The sequence below is a fragment of the Meriones unguiculatus genome, chromosome 2, assembly GCF_030254825.1.
Source record: "Meriones unguiculatus strain TT.TT164.6M chromosome 2, Bangor_MerUng_6.1, whole genome shotgun sequence".
NCBI classification, from domain to species: Eukaryota; Metazoa; Chordata; class Mammalia; order Rodentia; family Muridae; genus Meriones; species Meriones unguiculatus.
In genome coordinates this window covers 93,031,651-93,052,023 of record NC_083350.1, presented here as the reverse complement: position 1 = coordinate 93,052,023, position 20,373 = coordinate 93,031,651, and the positions used below count along the sequence as shown (strand labels likewise).

General features: G+C 50.4%; 1 protein-coding gene across 4 annotated transcripts in view; it reads right to left on the bottom strand.

Moving 5' to 3' along the window:
• The window catches only part of Nuak1 (NUAK family kinase 1), a 71,238-nt gene extending 52,470 nt beyond the window's left edge, over positions 1-18,768 (bottom strand). The window contains exons 1-2 of one of the 4 annotated variants that reach the window (XM_021660520.2): positions 17,031-17,144; positions 842-921 (exon numbers count right to left, since the gene is read on the bottom strand). Coding sequence is in view for 1 of the 4 variants with exons in the window: in XM_021660518.2 (XP_021516193.1) it covers positions 17,031-17,273 (243 nt within the window). In the remaining 3 variants the exon portion in view is untranslated. Of the gene's footprint in view, positions 1-841; positions 922-17,030 lie in introns of all 4 variants that reach the window. The other 3 variants (XM_021660518.2, XM_060377835.1, XM_021660519.2) reach the window with 3 other exon arrangements.
• Between the last annotated feature and the right edge of the window lie 1,605 nt (positions 18,769-20,373).

Here is a 20,373-nt window from a genome sequence, read left to right as displayed (position 1 = left end):
GACTTGGGATGAACGAGTCAGGATGGCTATCCTAAGCCTTCATTCTTACAAGAATCAATCCTTTCCTACTCAACTCTGCTGTCACCAGCCTGGTCCAATAACTAACTAAAGCTGATGGAGTCGGTCTTCCCAGATCCCACCACAGCCTCCATCAGTTGCTTTTGTGGTTAAGGCCATAAACCTGTACAGGGCCATGTTGCATAAAGGACCCTCTCAGTGCACATCATCCTACTGTACTTTTCAGCCCCCTTCTTGAGATAGGCTATCTTCAGGAGGGCAGACAGTCTAAAGGAGATCGCCTCATGTCCCCACAGGTCATAAGTCAACACTAGCCCCAGCCCACACCCTTGGACTCCACAGCCCCTGCCGCTCCCGCTGGAACATGTGTTTCTCTCTGCAGTTTGCCGATTCTACAGAGCCACCTGCTAACGGGGTATTGGCATTATAGAACACTTCTTTTCTCTGGAGACTAGGGTATAGGGGAGGGGCTCAGGCTATCAAACTGTTCCTGAGTTGTGGTGATCTGGTCAGGGAGCTAACCAGAACACTTCAGAGTGTGGAGCTACACAGAGACGCTCCTCCCAGAGCACTGCCTTCATGGCAGCACTTCAGAGGAGCCAGGCCCTCTGTGGAACCCAGCCTCCAGGGGCCAGAGACATCACAGCGGAAGGAGCCAGGCACAACTGTGGAACCCAGCCTCCAGGGGCCAGAGACATCACAGCGGAACCCCACCAAGCTGCTCTCCGATGCACCATACACACAAATACCGATGTTCCCCAGATGCTCTCCATGTAAAACATTTGGTTTGAGACACAGCTCTCTTCTCCCCTCAAACGCTTACATTTGTTTAATGGACTCATACAGCTCAGCTAAAACCTCCTGGAGCAGACATCTGAAGCCAGCCTGATGTGAGCGGCCCATCTGCAGAGAAGACGAAGAAGTAAATAAGACAGTTCTTCCCAAAAGCTAAGGCTCTAAGCAGGTCATAAAATGTAAGCTATGTACAGATAATAATGCAAGTTGCTTTCAAGTGTGTTTCTGAGTCCATCTCAGAATTAATCTAAGACTGATGTTCCAACAGAGACTGGTCGGGCTTGCTGAAGAGGCCAGCATGCGTCTTACTCCCTCAAAACGACAGCAATTCAGAATTCTGTCACTTGAGCAACCTAGATGATTCAAGTAGGGGAAGGAAGGACTATTTTTTTCAGGTTTCAATTTTCCAAACAACCATGGCTCCTTTATTCCCAAACCACTTATCCCTTAACCCACAATCTAAGACCCAAGTAACAGGTAGAAAACAGGAAATGCACGTGACCTTGAGTCATGACACCTAGCTCAGCCACATGCTGCCCAGGTGATGACCTCAGGAGCCCTGGATTCACTCTCAGGACCAACACAGCTCTGAAGACTAAACAAGAATGGAAGGAACATAATCCCCAGAAACGCCACCCAAAGAAATGCCCCAGAATCCATGCACGGGGCCCCTGCAGACTGCCACTCAGAGCTTTCTTGTTAATGTAATTCCAAAATGTTTAGTCACAGCCAACATGCAGAGAATGAACAAACAGAATCAGAAACAGCCTCTCTGACAGAATCAGGACGTGGCAACCACAGGAACGGAGAGGTGCTCGGTAAGAAAACTCCTTGCCCCACACAAGCATGGCGACCTGAGCTGACATCCCCAGCACCCTGGTGAGAAGCTGGGCACGGTGGCTTGGCTCTGCAACCCCAGGACTGGCAGGTGGAGGCAGGAAGATCCCAGGGCTTGCCGGTGAGGCAGCCTAGCCTATTCTGTGAGTTCTAAGTTCAGCAAGAGACACTGTCAAAAATCAATGAGGATGGGGCGGGTAAGAGTACATGCTGCTTTTTGCAGAGGACCCGGATTCTGATCCTAGTATCTATGTCCGGCAGCGCACAACCACCTGCATCTCCAGCTCCAGGGGACTGGATGCCTCTGGCCTTCTGGGGTGCCTGAACTTAATGCACATACTCACAGACACTTTGGAAGGCATCTGACATCAACTTTTGCCTCCACCTGTACACACACACACACACGTGCACACACACGTACTAGCACCTGTATATGTACACATACACAGAGAAGAGCACTCACATAAAACTTTCTGCGACATGTCAACCAACTTTACTTTTAATCTTTAACTTCTCTGTATCATGAATGTTCAGGATTTGAGCAAGCGTTTCTTTTGATACAGGAAAAGGAGAATTTCATCCTTCAAATGAGTCACAAAAGCAAGAAAAAAAGTTGATGGAAAAGGCAGACAATCTGTAAATAACAGACGTGAAGATTCCTGAACACTGCCGAAGTGAGTGAAGTGAGTGAAGCCCACTTAGAAGTGAGCCAGAGGCCCCGAGAAAAAGGTTCTGGGTGGTTTTCCTGACAAAGATCTCCTCCATAAATGCCTACAGTTTTTAAGAGAACTGGTTCACCTACAAGTGGGCTTCATCCACCTGGAAAAACACACAAGCATCCAGAACTCGCTATTATAACTCATTACTATTTCTACATTAAACACCCAACTCGTCAGGTCCTACACTTCCCTGCCTGCAGCTCAGAGCGGCCCAAATGTTCAAGGGCTATAGGCAGCTCTGCTTTCCTCATTCACTTCGGCCTGGTAGCCATCCAGCCAGGTCAACTGCCTCCATCACCACAGTCTCTCTGTCAAGAAACACAGCACCACCTAAGCCATGCGCAATCACAACTTCCCCCTTGTAAGGCTAAGAAACTGATCTTACACTTAATGTTCACTGCCTTCACTGCTAAGAACAAGCAAAGTGCAGTGAGCTAAGCTGTAGAAAATGCCCAGGCCTACATACATACAGCGTGGCACACGGGCCAAGCATACTTCCGGTTATTCTTATCAAGGTTGCTAACAAACGAGCTATGCAGACATGTGTCTAAGAACGTCACCACGAGCTTCAAACACTCAGACTCAGAGGAGGATGTCAGGGGGTAAAGTGAGAACGGGCTGAGAGAAAGGAAGCAGCTGCCACCTCCTTTTGAGAGGCCATTTCAGGCCACCCCACTGAAAGAAGTCCCTCCAGGCGCGCTTCTGCAGCCCCCAGGGAATCGATACTTGCCGGATGGAATTATTTCCCTGAAATAAACAGACAGGCAAAGGTCACTTCAACTGGGGCCTAGAAAGAAAACAAGCCAGCTGCCGAGTTACAGGCAGCCTATGATGCAACAGGGCAAAGAGGTCCCTACAGAGAGAACGTGCCAGAGACAAAGATATGGGAGGATCATGCTGCTAGGAGCAAGGCCCCAGTGTGACCAGACCTTGATGGGGACATCTTCAGGGGTGCAGACCCCACCTCTGTGACCCCATGCTACAACCCCAGTGGGTGGGGGGGCACAATGACCTGAGGTCACATTTGCTCAAGCAGCCTTTATCAGGCTTCAGGCTGCAGATACGTGCCCTGTGCACTAAACAGGGCTGCCATATAGCACACCTATAGGCATATTCTCTGAATGAATTAATTATGCACTTTAGTTACAGGGGCAGACAGGTGGGGCAGACACAGATCCAGAGAAGGACCCTGTAGATCATACTGTCCACCTGCTTTTTTTGCTAAACAAGCCCTTCCTAAACACACCTGAACTTGTCTCTTAGCAACTAGAAGAAAGCGCATCTGGCATTCTGGAGAGCTTGCATAAGTACAGAGGCCGGGAGTGGCGGTATCATCGTGGTTCAGGATTTGCAATATAAGTGTGGACAAGAGCATCATTCTTCTCCACCTCAGCTTGTCAAACAGGAGTAACCATGATGTGCGTCTCTTAAGGTACCCACGAGCGAGTCTGGAACATCACTGGAAGCAATCGCTCCAATGCAGCTGGCTGCGATCACCGCATCATGTCAAGATAACAGGAAAGGAGATCACAAGCTTCTATTCCCAAGGTAGGAACCAGGAAAGAACTCACTCAGCTCGTGAGAAAACCCAGGCAGAAGAGACCATGTGCTACGTCACGGACATCCTGGTAGCACTGTCCCTTGAAGTGCTAGCTGTAGTCGTCTCCCTCTGCCTTCATCCACTTGAGACCCTGGCTAACGTGCAAATGCTAAGTGTCCCAGAGACTACCCCGAGCCAGCTAATCAGACATATGTCAGCCAGGGTGTGGGCGGGGCTTGCCAATGGCAGTCTGTGAGCAGTCACAGCTGCGTCCTGTAGGCTGGCTTGTCCCTCCAAATTTGAAATCATTGGATCAGATAAGCATCTTAACTAGAGCACCCTCATCGCTGTATGCCCAGAAGCTTGCACAGCACCTGGCACACTGGTCATAGTAAAAGATATCAGATAATTCTAGCCAATGGTAACCCTGGAACTATTTACTTAGGTTTTTTTTTTTGTTTGTTTGTTTGTTTGTTTCGGAGGTGTCATGCACACACCAAACAATGCTGATACATTTTCTCGTTCATTTTTTTTTATGTATATGAGAGCTTTATCTGCATGTACATGTGCATGACAGAACAGAGCATCAGATCCTCTTGTAGATAGTTGTAAGCAACTGTGTGAGTGCTGGGAAGTGAACTCAGGACCTCTGGAAGAGCAGCTCATAACCGCTGAGCCACCTCTCCAGCCCTGTCTCCTTCATCTTAAAGCTCACTTAGTATATCCTGTTTCCCAGGCTCCCATCTACAAGGTGGAGGGGTGAGGAAGAGATTCAACAAGACAACAGAAGAGGTGCTTAAGCGGTACTGGGCGCTGCGGGGAGCCTTGCAGCCTGCCCCTGTCTCGCTAAACTCAGCATCTGCACACACAGAACTACCCCAGTTGGTGGAATTGAGCTGTCTTTGCACAATCAAGTGGTAGACCCCAGGGCTCCATGCAGGGCCACTAGCCACTTAAAATGTGTCTTGTACAACCAAGAAGCTGACGCTTTCATTTGATTTTATGCTGATTAATCTTAATAACCACAGGTGTCCCTGCTGGTCTGGGGCAGAGAGAGAAAACCTCTCTCCTCTTGGTGGTGGGTGGGGTGGGGAGGCAGGCATCAGGGCCATACAGCACGTGTGTTATCAAATGCCTCACACCCAGTTACTGATGCCCTAGTGTTCCCTGGCAAAGCCAGGTGCGAGGCTTTGTGCTAGGGCTGGAGTTTTTAGAGCCCACGATCAGCTAGAAGCAGTGTGCAGCCCAGCCACGCCCCAGGGACTGAAGCTGAGAACACGCTACTGTCAGCCAAAGCTGACGAGATCTCTTTCACCAGTCTGCTGGTGGTCATTTTGTCCTTGGTGAGGACATCCCACTCGGTTCAGGATACTGGGCAGATTTTATGAGATTTCTTCGCATTAAGCATAAGCACAGATACAAGCCTCTTAAATTCCTCCAGAAAATTGGTGGCCGATCCAAACATTTCATAAAATTAGAACTCATTGTGGGGCTGGAAGGAATGTCAGACTGCTGCCACCAGAGAAATGCTAAATATTTGTTATATTTTTTTTCCTTCGTGCTGTTTTAAGAAGCAGTTGCTTTTTCTACTTGAAGCAAAGGGAGGGGAGGGATTTTTTTAATTGTGTTTTTGGTTTGTTTTGTTTGTGGTTTGCAAATGGCATCACCAGATGAAGCAGTAGAAAGTCCTGCCTGACCCCTCCTCCTTCAGCTAGCAGCAGCAACAAACCTGAGTTCCTTCATTTATAAAAACAGTGGTTCTCAAAGTAAATAATAAAAGTAATTTTTAAAAACTTTTGAAAACAGCGTTTTCCTGGAAAATGGGGTTTGCACAGCTTAATTCCTTTCTTTTTAGGTTTCACTTAATTCCAGAACATTTACTAGAGCCTGGGATTTTTTTTTTTTTTCCAGTGCTGGGGATTGAACTCTGGGCTTTGCACATGCTGGCAAGCGACCTACCACCAAGCTACAACCCTTGCCCTTTCTTGTAGTTTTTATTTTGAGTCAAGCGTCTCACTGAATTGCCCATGTAGGCCTTGAATTTACATCCTCCTGTCTTAGTCTCCCAAACAGCTGGGATTATAGGCCAGCTCCACCAGGCCTGGCTTTGACGTTTCATTAGCAAAATAGATACTGCAATCACTCATATACTCAAGTTGCCCATATTTCTCAGCCATATGGAATGCATAAAAAAATAAGACAGGTGAAGGCCCTGTGCAGTGAAGGGTGTCCTACAGCGGAAGAGGATGAGCAGAAGGCACACTGGCTCCTGCTGTTGTGATATAATTGTTAACAAAACCCACAACATGCAGCCTGTGAAAAAGGCTAGCGTGTAAGCTGCATGGAAGCAGAGGCCCGTCTGTCACCCCTGCGCCACTGTAGCCGAGGCAGTGTCTGACACTGCAGCCAGCACCCTCTCACTCACAACAGCTCCGCCTACAATTCCAGCTTTGACTTGGGGAGAGCTACTGGTCACTCCTTCTAAGCCTCTACGTCCTTGTCTGCAAGATGACTATGATAATCACACAGGTTCAAAGACAAGAAAGCAAGGCCAAAATTAGTCAAGGGCTGGGGATGTTACTCAGGGGTAGATAACTAGCCTTGTCTGGAGAGAAGATGGGACACCCCCATCCTATTTGCCACTAGCGACCAAGGAGTCCAGCTGTCCCCGAACACTGGATGTCCCCCACCCCAAATCACTTGATAAAGCCTAAGGGGAACACAGTGTCTATGTATCCAAAGGCAGAGCCAAGGGCTGAGCAGCCACCAGCCTCCACTCTCACTTGGCCCAAACCAATGACGCCTTGAATTCTAAGAATATAAACAGGAGTTACATTCTTTCCAAGCACCTGAGCAGACTGTGAGCATGCCCTGTGGACCCCAAATAATCATAGCCCATGCTTAGGAGCGAGGCGCTATTTTCAGCAAATGTTCTGTCATGAATTTTTTTTTTCCTGAGACAGGGTTTCTCTGTGCAGCCTTGGCTGTCCTGGACTCGATCAGGACCAGGGTGGCCTCAAACTCACAGCAATCCATCTGTCTCTGTCTCACTGAGTGCTGGGACTAAAGGCATGTGCCACCACACCCGGCTCCATCATGAATTTTTATGTCACTGGAGGAAGTGAGTCCCACCACTGCTGTCTCTTACACTGAGGAGAGTGAAGGGCACACTTTCTCCAGACCTCAGTGTGGACCTCCTGAAAAAGGTGGGGCTGCTGGGAGGCAGAACCAGAGTACAGGGCAGTGAGAAACAGTTGGAGGTCGGGTGGGCCATCTCTCTGGAAGAGAAGCCCTGAGCACTGAAGCGCCTGCTCCTTCCTCCATCACGGAGGGCTCCTGGCAGCAGTCCCGCCACAGGGCATGAAGTCTGGCCTTCACCAGTCATATTCATGGAATCCTAGAGCTGGTTCTCCTCCCAAGAGCACAGTGGTTCTCAACCTTCCTAATGTGGTGAGCCCCAACCATAATATTAGTTACTTGCTACTTTATAACTCTGATTTTGTACTGTTGTGAATCATATCATAAATATCTGATATGTAAACCCAAAGGGGTTGAAACCCACAGGTTGAGAAACGCCACCAGAGAAGCTGATACCTTTGGGGTCATTCTGTCCCTGTACCTCCATTTACAGGTGAAGCAAAGACGCTGAGCACTAGAGCACCTACTATCTGCACTAAATTGTGTAATGGCTGTGGAGGCCACAGGGACCTTACCTGGTATTCCCGGGGAACATCCTAACCCAAGAAAAACACCAGCCACTCTATAAGGGCCACAGATTTCCCTCAGAAGCCCACACTCATGTCCTTGACTTGCACAGCTATTTCCACTTCACAGTTCATCCCAGCTCTGCAGGTTACAAAGAGCAGCTCCCATTCACAATGAGGTCATGTGTGCCCCACTCCCACTCATGTCACCATCCCAAGAAGACTGGGATGTGAGTGTCCTCTGCTTCATCAAACTGGTCCCAAGGCATAACACAATGGCAAGAGTAAAGATACATTCTGGCTTCTGTGGTCAAAGGCCTCTGTGGGAGCTGGAGTAGGGGCTCAGCACTTAAGAGCACTAGCCACCCTTCCAGAAGATCTGGGTTTAGCTCCCATCACCCACACGGAGGCTCGCGACCAGTTGTAACTCTAGTTCCGGGGGATTTGACACCCTCTTCTGGCCTCTGCTAGCACTGCACACAGTAGTACACAAACACTCTCATATGAAACACTCACACACACATAAAATTAAAAATAAATAAATAAATCTTAAAAAAAAAAACATTTTTAAAGTCTCCTGTGGTCCTTGAGCCACACTGTTGGTCAGAGATTGGGAAAGAGGACCACTGAAGGACCAACAAATCCTTTTCTAACCTGCCATCCAAAGGATGGAAGTTGAGTCACTCCAGCCCCTTCAGGAAAGGAGCTAATAAAACCTTCCACAGCCTCATCTCAGGCCCTTCCCAATAGAAGTCTCTATGTCACTAATGAAAGTAAATGACGCGGAATTCTTTTCTCGAACTGAAAAGGTCATGATGGTATTTTTTCCAGACATACACTAACTCTGCTGTCCAGCAGGCTTACAGTTCCTCAAGCACTTGATTTACAACTGGGGAGAGTGTTTTTGAAACCTCAAAAATGATTTCTGCAACTAGAGCCTGCACATTCTACAGAGCTAATCAGCAGGGCTCCTCAGATGGGGGGTGGGCAGAGGGCTGGGACCTCCAGAGGAAGCCTGGAAGCTCAGATCGCCCCAGGCACGGAGTGCACAAAGCTCCAAGAAGTGAACAGCAGATGCCAAGGAAGCAGGCCACGGACAATTCAGCACCCTCCTCTCTCCAGCCAACAGACCCATAATGGAGAATCATGCTGCAGTCCTGGCCGGTCCACCCTGTGCACGGTGGTGAGGAGATGGGTGACAAGGACTGCAGGAGAACTTCCTGCTGCCTCTGGCCTTCTTACACCTTCCCTTCTCAGGACTGTTGGCATACTATTCCTGTTCATTCATCATTTATTCTCACTGAGTGCCTACCGCGCATGGCAGTTACACAGCTGCTTTTCCCCTAATGGATGATAAACAGGGGGCTGTACTCCACAAAATCCAACGCTGAGCTGAGACAGAAGAACAAGGAAGGAATCTTGATAGCCACAGCAAATGCAAATGCAGAACTGAGTGAGTCCCCACGAGCCCAAGGAAGGATTTTGACAGAGACAGGGGCCAACCCAAGGCCCTCAGGTTTCCCACAACTCTCCCAAGTAATAACGCTTTCAAGATCCTACTGTCACAAGCCACAGGATCAGGGGTGTGCACCACCACACCCAGTCCAACCTATTTTTTTTTAATATTTTATGTTCATTACTGTTTTGCCTGCATGTATGTCTATGTCAGGGTGTCTGATTCCTTCAAACTGGAATTATAGACAGTTGTGAACTGCCATGTGGGTGTTGGCAATTGAACCCGGTCCTCTATAAGAGCTGCCAGAGCTCTTAACTGCTGAGCCATCGCTCCAGCCCCCTCAACCCATTTTTTATGTAAAGCCTCAATCCAGGCCTTATCAGTAATAAAACTTGTTAGCTAAGGTGTCTAAGGTCCTGCTGTGAGGCAGGTTCTGCACTGGAAGCTTCCACGTCCTCCTAGAGCTGATTCTGAGCAATGAGATACCGGGAGGTACTTCTGCCAACAAGAAACCACTTTAGCTCTCCAGGAGCCTGCAGCTACTGAGAAGCAGCTGGGATGTGGCCCTGCTGGGCTCTTACTCAACTCCTGGGTGGCATACTCTGGTTCTTTCAATGAACTACATGCTGCACTCTAAATTCTAGGTATCTCAATGCCATGAGATAACCACAGTCTCCTCTGAAATGTGCCCCCAGTGGTGGTTGGGCCCATTTTCGGCACACTTGCAACACTCTAGGTGATGGCTAAGCGGGAAGGAAGAAAGGTACGTAAGTCAGCCGGGGCAGGGATGCATGCCAGCTGGAAAGAGGGAAACAGCTACAGCCACCATGTGGGTTTGCAAGCAGGGATGTGCATACCCTGCAGGCACAGGACACCAGGCAAGTGGCCAGAAGGTGTCTTTTAGTCTAGCACTACCAGCTGCATGGAAGGCACCACTACTATCCCAGGCAGCAGGCTTAGCTGCATTGTCTCATTGAGTCCCCTCAATAAGCCATCAGATAAGATACCTGATGAGAAAGAGGGAAGCAGAAGCTAAAATATAGTCACCTACCCAAGGTCACCTTGCTATCAAAGACTGGGCTAAGATTTGGATACAGAGAGTTATCGCCAACGGGTGTGTGTGTCCCAAGGTAAGCAGGACACCACATCCCACTTCTTACATAAAATGCAAGTCTTGTGGGACTGCAGGTTTGACAACTTCTGGTTCTGACAAACATGACCTTCCCCAGCCATCACTATTCCCTGCCCCAAAGCCCCACAATTTTCAAGTAATGGTTTTCTTGAAATATGATCCACATTTCCTTCAATTCACTCATTTTAAAGTCCACAGTCTGTGCGAGGGGAGGATTAGTCTATTCTCAAAGTTGTGCAATCATCATTTCAATTGTAAAATATTTTCATGACCCCCAAAATAAACATAGCACTTAATAGCTCCTTTCCTTTTACTGTCTCTATGGACTGGCTCACTTTGGACATTTCACAGATGTGGAATCATGTGTTGCATGGTGGTCTTTCGTAACTGGCTTCTTTCACTTAGCATACTGTCTTCAAGGTTGCTCCATGTTGCGGCATGTATGAAGCCCTCCACTTGTTTTCCTTGCTGAATAACATTCCACAAATACTCAGTAAGTAAAATTACGCAAGAGAGCCTAAGAATATTCTAAGTAGAGTGAACACACCATATTTCATGTATCCATTCACAGAGAGGTGAACATCTGTGTGCCTTCCACTTAGGGAAGCTTATGGATAATGCCGTTCCAACCCTTTGTGAACACGTCTCTACTCGGACATGTGTTTATATTTCTCCTGGGTAGACCTGGGAGGGAAATTGCCCAGCCTCAGTTTTTTTACATACAGTTAAAAGTTTACTGAAGAATTTCGCCATGAAGCCAACATCTGGCTGCTCCTGGGCTGTTTCCAGGAAATTTTATCAATTCCGCCAGACTCCACTCATGGGTGGGTCATCTGGCCCAGCCCCTCCTCTCCCGGGGCCTGGGATCCTCTCACTGTTGCACTTGCCAGTGTCGTCTGGACCCGCGCAATGATAGATGTATTCTGCTTTAAAGCAGATACTTCACAAATCATAACTCACAGATGCTCCAAGTCTTTCATGTGGGAAAGACGAATGAGAATTCTGCAGTCTGACTCTGAAGCCACTGAGGACAGGAAGCCGCAGCCAGGAACCCGACAAGGCCTGGATATATACGTCTCCCCCTGACGAATGCATGAGCAAATGTAACAGCAAAGGAATTTGTGCAGGGAAGGGTCTGCCTGTCTTTGCAGACTTCGCTCGGCTCGTCCATTCATCTCTAGTCTGGTGCTTCCCTGCCAACTAATGCAAATGTTCCCGGGGTCAGGGAGTTAAGCTCAGTTGCTACACCTCTCCGCAGTTCCCCTGGTAGATTTATACAACTCGGTTCCTTCCTTCAAGCCCTGGTTAGGGTCCCACTTCATGCTTGGCACTCAGCAAGGCATTTCTGGTGGGCAGCAGTGTGAGATGGGTTCAAGACAGTTAGATGGGGGGAACACAGACAAGAAACCTTCCCTGAGCTGATTATCTCTTGCCACATCCGAAGAGGAAGGAGATCAAGAAATCCTGGCACAGGCTTTTCTAAGAAAATGAACTTGTCCACACATGGAAGCCTCTGCCCCCAGGCATTCTGGATCAGGCTATTTGGGGAATGATGAACACAGTTGTGTGTCGAGGTGAAGCGCTCCTTGGTCTGGGTCACTAAACCGTCCAAGAAGCAACACCTCACACCCATCTCTCCCTAGACACTTCCATTTCTTGTCTCCTCTCACCTCAACTCTTGTGAAACCATCTCTGCCCCAAGCCTGTACCCCGCAAGTCCCCAGAACTCCTCTGTGACCTGCATCTAGCTGAGCTCCATTCCAAGAGTGTTATGGTCCAGGTCTCTGGGTGCAAACACTGGCCTTGCTGATGAAGCTGGCTAACCTCACGAGGAAGATGGGATGATAAGATGTGTACCTGGCACACCCCAACTTGAGAAGTATTAACTGCTGCTGTTATCGGTTCTCATTGCCCTCCCCGTCTACCTGAGCAGCCTCACATCCCACTACCTCACAGCATAGATCTCACATTCCACAAAACCTGGCCCGCTCACCTGCCCCCTTGTGATGCTGCCAGGTTCCAGGCTTCTGAAGCCCAAATCCAGGGCCAGCTTCAGCAGTACCTGGCCTCCCCTCTCTTTAGCTAGTAGAAAAGAAAAGAAAAGAAAAGAAAAGGAGTGTGTAGAGCAAGTCTGCCTGCTTCAGACTCTGCTTCCATTCTCTTCCATTACCAGCCATGCTTTCTGTTGCCAACAAACTTCAGTGCCTTCTTAGGTAATGGCCAGTGACCTGTAATCCCTATCCCTCCCTAATAGTCCTTTGCTCTGTGCCATCCTGGAAGACTTACTTGTCACGGACCTGCCTCTATATTCATTTCTTGAACTACAGCAAGAACCCACCTCAGCCCACAGCCACTCTAGCACACTGGCAAAGCAGAATATCCCATCATCAGCTGTGTGACAGAAGGAAGGCTCCCGAGTTCTCCAGTAGCCATGGGTTTCCTGACTTAGGAAACACTGCCCAGCTATGACCCTCCACTCTTTGCCCACTGGCATGTTATTTTCTCCACCTGTAAAGTGGATCTGACTATAGTGAGCACAGAGGTAAGGGTTAAATGAGGGAGCATGTCTGTAAAGCCCTAGGCTCAGCATGACATGCCTCATGATTTCAAAACCATCAGCTGGTGGCAGCTGGGACACGGTTTAGCTGATACATGACTTGTGCGTTACATTACCTGCGTTTGATCCCCAGGACCCACATAAAAAGGCTGGGTGTGGCAGCACACTCTTGTAATCCCAGCACAGGGAAGGCAGTCAGGTAAGGCCCAGGGGCTGGCCAGCCAACCCACTAATCTGCCAGCACCATGCCAGTAAGCACTGTCATCCCTGAATGATGGCTGCCTCCATGGGCTGCGATGCCTGGCCTAGGAACCATTTCCTCCATGTCTTCTAGCAGACAGTAAGCTCCTTATTCACACCTGGCTCCACATTTTATGGTGAGTGTGCATGGCAGACAGTATAAAATCTTAGTCACCCCCTCTACCAGAATTCAGTCACTATTTGCAGGCACTTACTGCTTGACGGTAAGTCCTGAAGGAATGAGGACTGCAGACAAAGAACAGACATCCCTGCATCAGGCTTCTTCACCCAAGCTCAGTCACTTCAGATGTGCAAAAGTCACTTAACATGTCTAGGACAGGTTGGGATGACACACTGGTCAAGAGCTCTGACACTCTGGAGACTGAACCTTCCGTCGCTCTCACACCTCGGCCACTGTGCACACGATGCCCACACATAACCTAGCCAGGCAGGCCGACTTGTTCATACGGCTCTCAGATGTACCATTTGCCAACGCTGGGCAGAGGGAACCACTTTTGGCAAAAGCATTTATGCTCTCAACATTCACTTTGGCCAAATGCTCCCTCAAAAGTTGTGTGTGTTTGGGTTCGATTTTTTTGTTGTTGGTGGTGGTGGTGGTGTTTGTTTAGCAATACTTTGTGTGCCCTAAAGGTCTAAGGAATTGGCTCCCAAAAAGTACATGCCCTATGATGAACCAGAAGTTCATCCCACAGCCTGCCCCAAACTTCATCCAAACAAAGGTTATGCAATAAATGGGGCCCAAATTCAACCCTGAAGAAATACACTCAGATCCTATCTGAATCTGGTCGACTGTCTTGGCCTCCTATGCCCGCGCCTCCCTAATTAATCTAATTATGCTAGCAAAGTGAGTAGCTAGCTCCCTTGCCTCTCCCTCTTTCTCTGCAAGATCCAAGGCTAATTGCCCAATGCAACCTGTCTCTCCAATGGCCTTAAAATGGAGTAAGAAATGAGAATAAGAACGGCAACCCACCAGGAAGGAACACCAGAATGTTTCATTTCCCCTTTTCAGACTTTAATCACTTGTCTCCTGCAACTCTCACAAACCCACGAAGTTGGTGCTGTTGGCACCCTATTTTCCAGCTGAGGAAACTGGCATTTCAGTTAAGTAGCTTCCCTAAAGCTGCAATGCCAGTAAGGCATCAGTCAAGGTTCTGAACAGCAACCAGGGCGCTGAGCCTTTCTGTAAGACTGTCCCAATGTTACGCTCATTGTCTCAAGCCACTGTGAGCTTCTTCCTTACAGCCATGCTTAAGCTATGGCTGTGAGACCACTTTGGGGGATGAGGAAAAGGAGAGGCCCAGACCTTGCAAAGGGGTGAACCAGCCGCCTGCAAGCTCCTGACTGCATTCTCTGCAGGACATTGAAGGGAATGTGTGCCTTCCTGTGTCTCATTCCAAAGGCCCCTCCAGGAATGAAGTTCTACACTGCAAAAAATGACTCTCCTCTGTTAGCAGCACCCCTACTCCAGGCAGGAATGCTGGTTTCCCAAGCACCTCTGACTGGCTGATTCACATTGATACCCAGCACCTGAGGCACACTCAGCACAGGGGAGCGCCAGGGCACCTGAGGCACACTCACAGCACAGGGGAGCGCCAGGGCTCCTCCCGGGAGCCGCTCTCAAAGGGACTCAATGAACGCATCAATCAGAATTCTACCCGCAGATGGAGCCCTCCTCAGCGGAGGCTCGGAGGCCAGCTGAGGATGTCAACTAATGTCATAAAACGTTTTGCTGCTCTCAACACTGAGTCACCAGGCACTGAATGGGCATACACAATGCTGACCAATATTTTCTGGTTTTGCTTGCATTATTTTCTATTCAGCCAGACGTGGGGAATTTTCCACCTGACAACTCCCATTTCTCACTTGAGCTCGCCTGCCCTCTGTAAAGAGCGTTCTCGGGGGGGAGGCTGCAGGGCCCAGGAGGCCTTCTCTCCCGAGACCTCAGTTTCCTATCTGTTAACCGCAAGGTGTGTTCGCCAGCAAGGGTCTTGCCAACATTCTCAACTCAGCTATCAAGTGGAAAACAATCCAAAGAAGAAGTGAAGCAGTTTGGGAGCTGTCAGTTCCTGGGCCTGTATCTACTGCCAGCTTCAAAATCTCTACATAATTTTTGAATAAAACAAGAGATTTCGCTGAAATTAATAGCACAATGGGAGGGTGAACTACACAATAACAGCTGGCTGGTCTCGCAGAGGAGAAATGAGCCTCCCTCGTTCTCTCAGCGCCCCCTAGTGGCCACGAGGCTAATTCCTGGCAGAATATTCAGTTTTGTGCAAATAAAGAGCCAGACACCCAGCAAAAGAGGAAGGCAGGCGCCTGCCTACCAATGCCAGGTTAACCCATCCTGTAGATCAGACAGCTAGAAGAACGCCTGACTGGAAGCCAGAGTGGAGCTCAGCAGGCAAGAGTGTGCCAGAGACTCAAAGCAGCTGGGCTGACTCCTGAGCACTTGGGTGTGAGGGTCCGCACTGCAGATCCCAGACTCTCCCTTCCCTCTCAGCCCTTCCTTCTCACATCTTCAACCTGCACATCAGCTACGTCTGCTTTTCATTTTCCTTCCTTGCCACTTGCCAGCTAGCGATTCTTTAAGACAAGGGAAAGGAGCTACACTGAGTTTTTGCTTACTCAACACCCAGCCTGTGGAATGTCACCTAGAGGAAAAGCATGAATGAAGCGCAGTCCCAGGCTTCCTCAGAGAGCAACTTTGCTGACATCTCGTCTACAGAGTTCTCAGCCTGTAAAGCAAAGGGCACCTGGGCAATCGCTTCACAACTTGCCATAGAATTCACGAATAGCAGGGCAGTTTATTGTAAGAACACAAATTGCTATCTCCAATTCATTGATAACAGATTTTTTTTCTTTTTTTTTTTACTGATTAAGTTATACCAGCCCGGACAGTGAATCTGAGGAGGGGGGAACATGCAGCTGGTTACATATTTGAGAATTATGAGGGTAAACCTTGCCGACCATAATCATTTTCCCCAGAACTGTCTCTATACAAATATAAAAGGAATAAGACAACATGCTGATAGGTCACTTTGCCCTTCCCTATAGCCACTGGTTAGGTTTATCAACAACAGTGCCCCTAGGCCCCCAAAATTGCACACAAGAAGCCTCATAGTTTCTGACTTTGGCACTAAATCGATTAAGATACATCTGATATGCTTTAAATCAAAGAACCATGTTCATTTCTGCCATACACCACACAAACTCTGCAACAGTCAGTCACTTTGAACCCAGCTCTAGCCACAAGCAGTGTGGATTTCAAGGGCCTGTTCTGCAAAGGGGAAAATGACAACAAACCAAAGTTGGGACAGGACTGAGCCCCCCAGGCACCCTGGCAGAGCTTCAGCTGTCACGGGGGCATCTGGCCAGACCCTTTGGACAATCTAGTAGCCTTGCAGCCAGGACCTGGACCACAAGCGAACCTGCTGCAAGTCAGCTCTGGGTCTGAATGGCCACCCATGCCCTGGACATGTTAATCTTGCCAAAGGCCAGAACGCAAACTGTCAAAACCCTCAGACATTCAAGGGTATGTCTTTTAGGTTTTACAGACAGGATTCTCAGTCTCCTACAGCCACAGCAGCACGGTGCGGGGATGGGGGTGGAACAACATCCCAGTAAAAAGATGCAGAGAGGTGGGACTGTGGGCGGAGGGCTCGCGGAGCAGCTACCAGACCCAAGACTTGAGAGGCCAGCCTCGCGACTAAGGACGTGAACTCCCCGGCAAGGTCTGAAGGTGTGTCTGAGGGGGAGACTCCGGGTTCCCAAAGAAACAAAATGTTTGTGAATGCTAAACACTACTTTGCTAGCTGGGATTAAAAAATGGGGGGAAGCCCCAAAAATACGTGCAGACAGGATGTAACAAGTGTTTCCAAAGATAACGGGGATGTGGGATCTTCTGCGGAGCCCCCTCTTGGTGGAGGAAGCCCGGTGGTGTGCCCAGATCCCCCCTTGGTCCGCCGCAGAACTAGCCGGGACACCCCCCCCCCCGGGATTTTCCTTACTCACCACTCGGCCTGAAAACCTCTCGATGGCTCTCTTGACTTTGCCGTAGGTACCTTTGCCCAGGGTCTCTTGCAGCTCATAACGATGCTTCAAGTTGTGCTTGTGGTGATGTCGTTTCACCCCGTGAGGCTTCCTGGGCTCCGCTGGGGCGGCAGTCGCCTCAGCCACCGCCTCCCGCAGAGAACCGGGCAACCCGGTCTCCACCGCAGGGCCATCCCCTGCCGCGAGCACGGTCGCCCCTTCCATGACCAAGCGCGGAGCAAGCCGGGCTGGAGAAGGCAGGACTGGGCACGGGGACTCGGGGTGGTCCCCACCGAGGGAAACCAGGGTGCGTTCAAGGTCGCCCCCGCAGCATTGCCGAGACGACCCGACCTGGCTCTGGCTGCCGCTGGGGCACTAGCGGCGGCGGAGACCGCACATCTGGCGTCCCGGGCGCGCACGCTCGGCGCACCGCCCCCCGGCCTGCCGCGGCAATCTGCGGAGCGTCCGGCTAGGTGGCGGCGGTGTCAGGGGAGGCGGCGGTGTTCGCGAGGAGGAGGGGAGAGGGTGGCTCGGCGCGCAGGAGGGGAGTGTTATGTGGGGCGCCGCGCCCCCCGCCCCCGCGCCGGGAGGACGCGCAGACGGGGCGGGGCTGGAGGGGAGCGCGGGGCGGGCGCCCGGGTGTCCCCACCTCCGCGCCGGGCCACCGCGCAGGGAGGGGGCGGGGTGCGTGTCGTCGTTCACCCTTTGTGCGGCGCGGCGCAGGCCCGGGCGGCGGCCGGGCGCTTTGTCCTCGCCGGGCGGGGACGGACGGTCTCGGTTGGGGTGTGGGAGGGGGATTGGACTCCTCAGTGCGCCGGTCCCCTCCCTGCGCGTCCCGCACTCACCCTCCGCAGTTACTGCGGGCGGTCCGCCACTAGCTTGGGCCGATCCGCCTCGGGTGAAGCTCGCGGGGCCCGGAGGCCGCAGAGGCGACCGCGCACACAGCCCGGTGGCCCAGGCGCGCGCGTTGGGGCCGGGGGCTGCACCCTCCGGGGCCACCCTTCATGTTTGTTATGGTGTCGCGGCGGCCGCGAGGCCCGCCGGAGCTGGGGGAGGCCGGGGAAAGGAGGCCCGGCGGTGTTGGGTTACCGGCGGTGAGTCACGGCCCCCTCCCGCCACCGGGGCCCTGCAGGTCCGCCGCTCCGGCTGGGCTAGGGCAGCGCCCTCTTTGGGGAACCGCAGAGCCTGGAAAGTCCCCGGGAGGGATGCCTCGGGACCCCGGTTCTCTCGGGGAGAAAGGCGGAGTCAGAAGGGAGGCTCGAAGGAGGAACCCTGCCCACTCCAGGGCGTGTGGTCCCGGAGTCCGACAGGGACTGCTACTGAAGAGGCACTGGATGGAGCTGGAACCCCTTGCCCATTTCAGAAATGGGTGGAACCTCCACCCTTTCTGAGGTGGGCAAACCATGGCTCAAGGATGGGCCAGGGCCATAGCCTCCTGAGCAATTCCTTGTCCAAGCCAGAGGCAACTTGCAGGCCTCCTGACCCCCTCAGGCGATGGGAATTTTCCTTTGACTAAAAAGGCCAGATCTCACCCCACCGGGTGAAGGTCGGGCAGGAAGGCCTCCTAACTACTCTGCCCTGGTTCTTCTAGGATGAAGAGAGGAAAAATAAGAAGTTATAAGGGGAAAAATTTTAAAGTAATTTCGTGTAAATTACGTTGGGGGAAGAGCGAACAGGAGCACCGGAACATCTGGTGTGTTCTGCAAGTCGACCCGCGCTGGCACTTCCTTTGCAGCTCTCAGGTTCCTCCCGCACTCCGCATTCCTTCTGTCTTCACTCCTGTCTACTTATCACCTTACACTGGACTCTGCAACAGCCAGCCTGCGCGAGACCCCCACCCCCGCCCCGCTGCCAGAGTCACAGCCAGAAATGCACTGCGGTGCTCATACCGCCCTCACCTTCTGCTCTGCAGATAGGTCTTATCTCCAAACTTTATTTACTTATTTTACTGATGCTTGGAAACCCCCCACACACACCGGACTCTGCCTACCTTAAAAGCACTCACGTGAGACAAACGCAAAGGCAGTGATTATCCGGATCTGTTCATTCCACCAGCCTTTTCAGGGACTCCCTGCCCCCGCCCTGAAACTGCGCTCTGCTTTTAAATGGTCCGTGGACATTGTACACGGAGATTGAGAGACAAGCTAGGCGTGCAGGTAAAGCCCTGGGTTGGCTGGGTGACTTTGGCCAGATGACTTAACCTCTTAGAGTTTCAGTTTGCTCTTCTTAAAATATGCATTCCTAGGTCTAGCTGGTTTTAATTTTGGTTTGGGTAAACAGATTGTGTCTGTAGTGGTAACTAAAATGCCAGGTGTTCCGGTCCTTTCTCTCCCTCAGGATGTGGTAGCACAGTCTCACTCCACTCCCTCAAGGTGGTGTCTGGCTATATAGCTTGCATAGCCTGCTAGAATCCACGCAAAATGACGATGGATGTTAGCATCTGCCTTACTGTGCTTCTTTCAAGGCTCCTTCCAGAGTTCTGAGGCGGTATCAGCAGTTTGTTCTGGACAGATGTTATAACATCTATACTCAGAAACATTCATACCTCCTCACAAGTTATAGAAGCATAAGGTTCATCACTGGGCCTTTATTACATTGCTGTTTTCAAGGAAATTTAAAAGAAAGTATGTATGTTTGCTTTCTTGAGAGAGCTTCCTTCAGAAAAGACAGTAATACCAACTATCATTTATCGTGTGTGCATGTCTGTGTGTGTGTCTTTGGAATCCCATTTCACTGTTGAGAAAAAGGAATATCAACAAAGGCCTACTACATTGTTTTTTATTAAGTTAACAGTCTAAGTCAGGATTTGAACCCACCATCTAATGAAGGCTCCGAGCTGCCTCAAGGACAACTGGCAGGAGTTAATGTTATTGGTCTGTACTGACAGGTGAAGTTTGGCAGGTTGTCTGAGATTATGCCATTTCTAACTCCATCTGGGAACTAATGGACAGCTGACTTGGAAATAACCACTTGAGAACACACTTATTCTTTACTATGGCAGAAGAAATCTGTCACCTGCAGGCCCCTACTTCCCAGCTGTGGTACTGTTTCGGGAGGCTGTGGAATCCTTTCGCGGTTAGGCCCAGCGGGAGGAAGTAGGTCGCTGCAGGGAAGATCTGACGGATTAGTACAGTCCTGTTCCAACTGATCTCTGCTTCCTGCTCCCAGAGATACAAGGAGTCCCAGCCACATACTCACACTGCCGTGAATTCTGCCACACCCTCCCCACAATGGGCTGAAGCCCCCCGAACTGTGAGCCAAGAGAAATCATATTTCCTTTAAGTCGCTTCGATAGTAGAGATTTTACCTATTTATTTAGCATTGC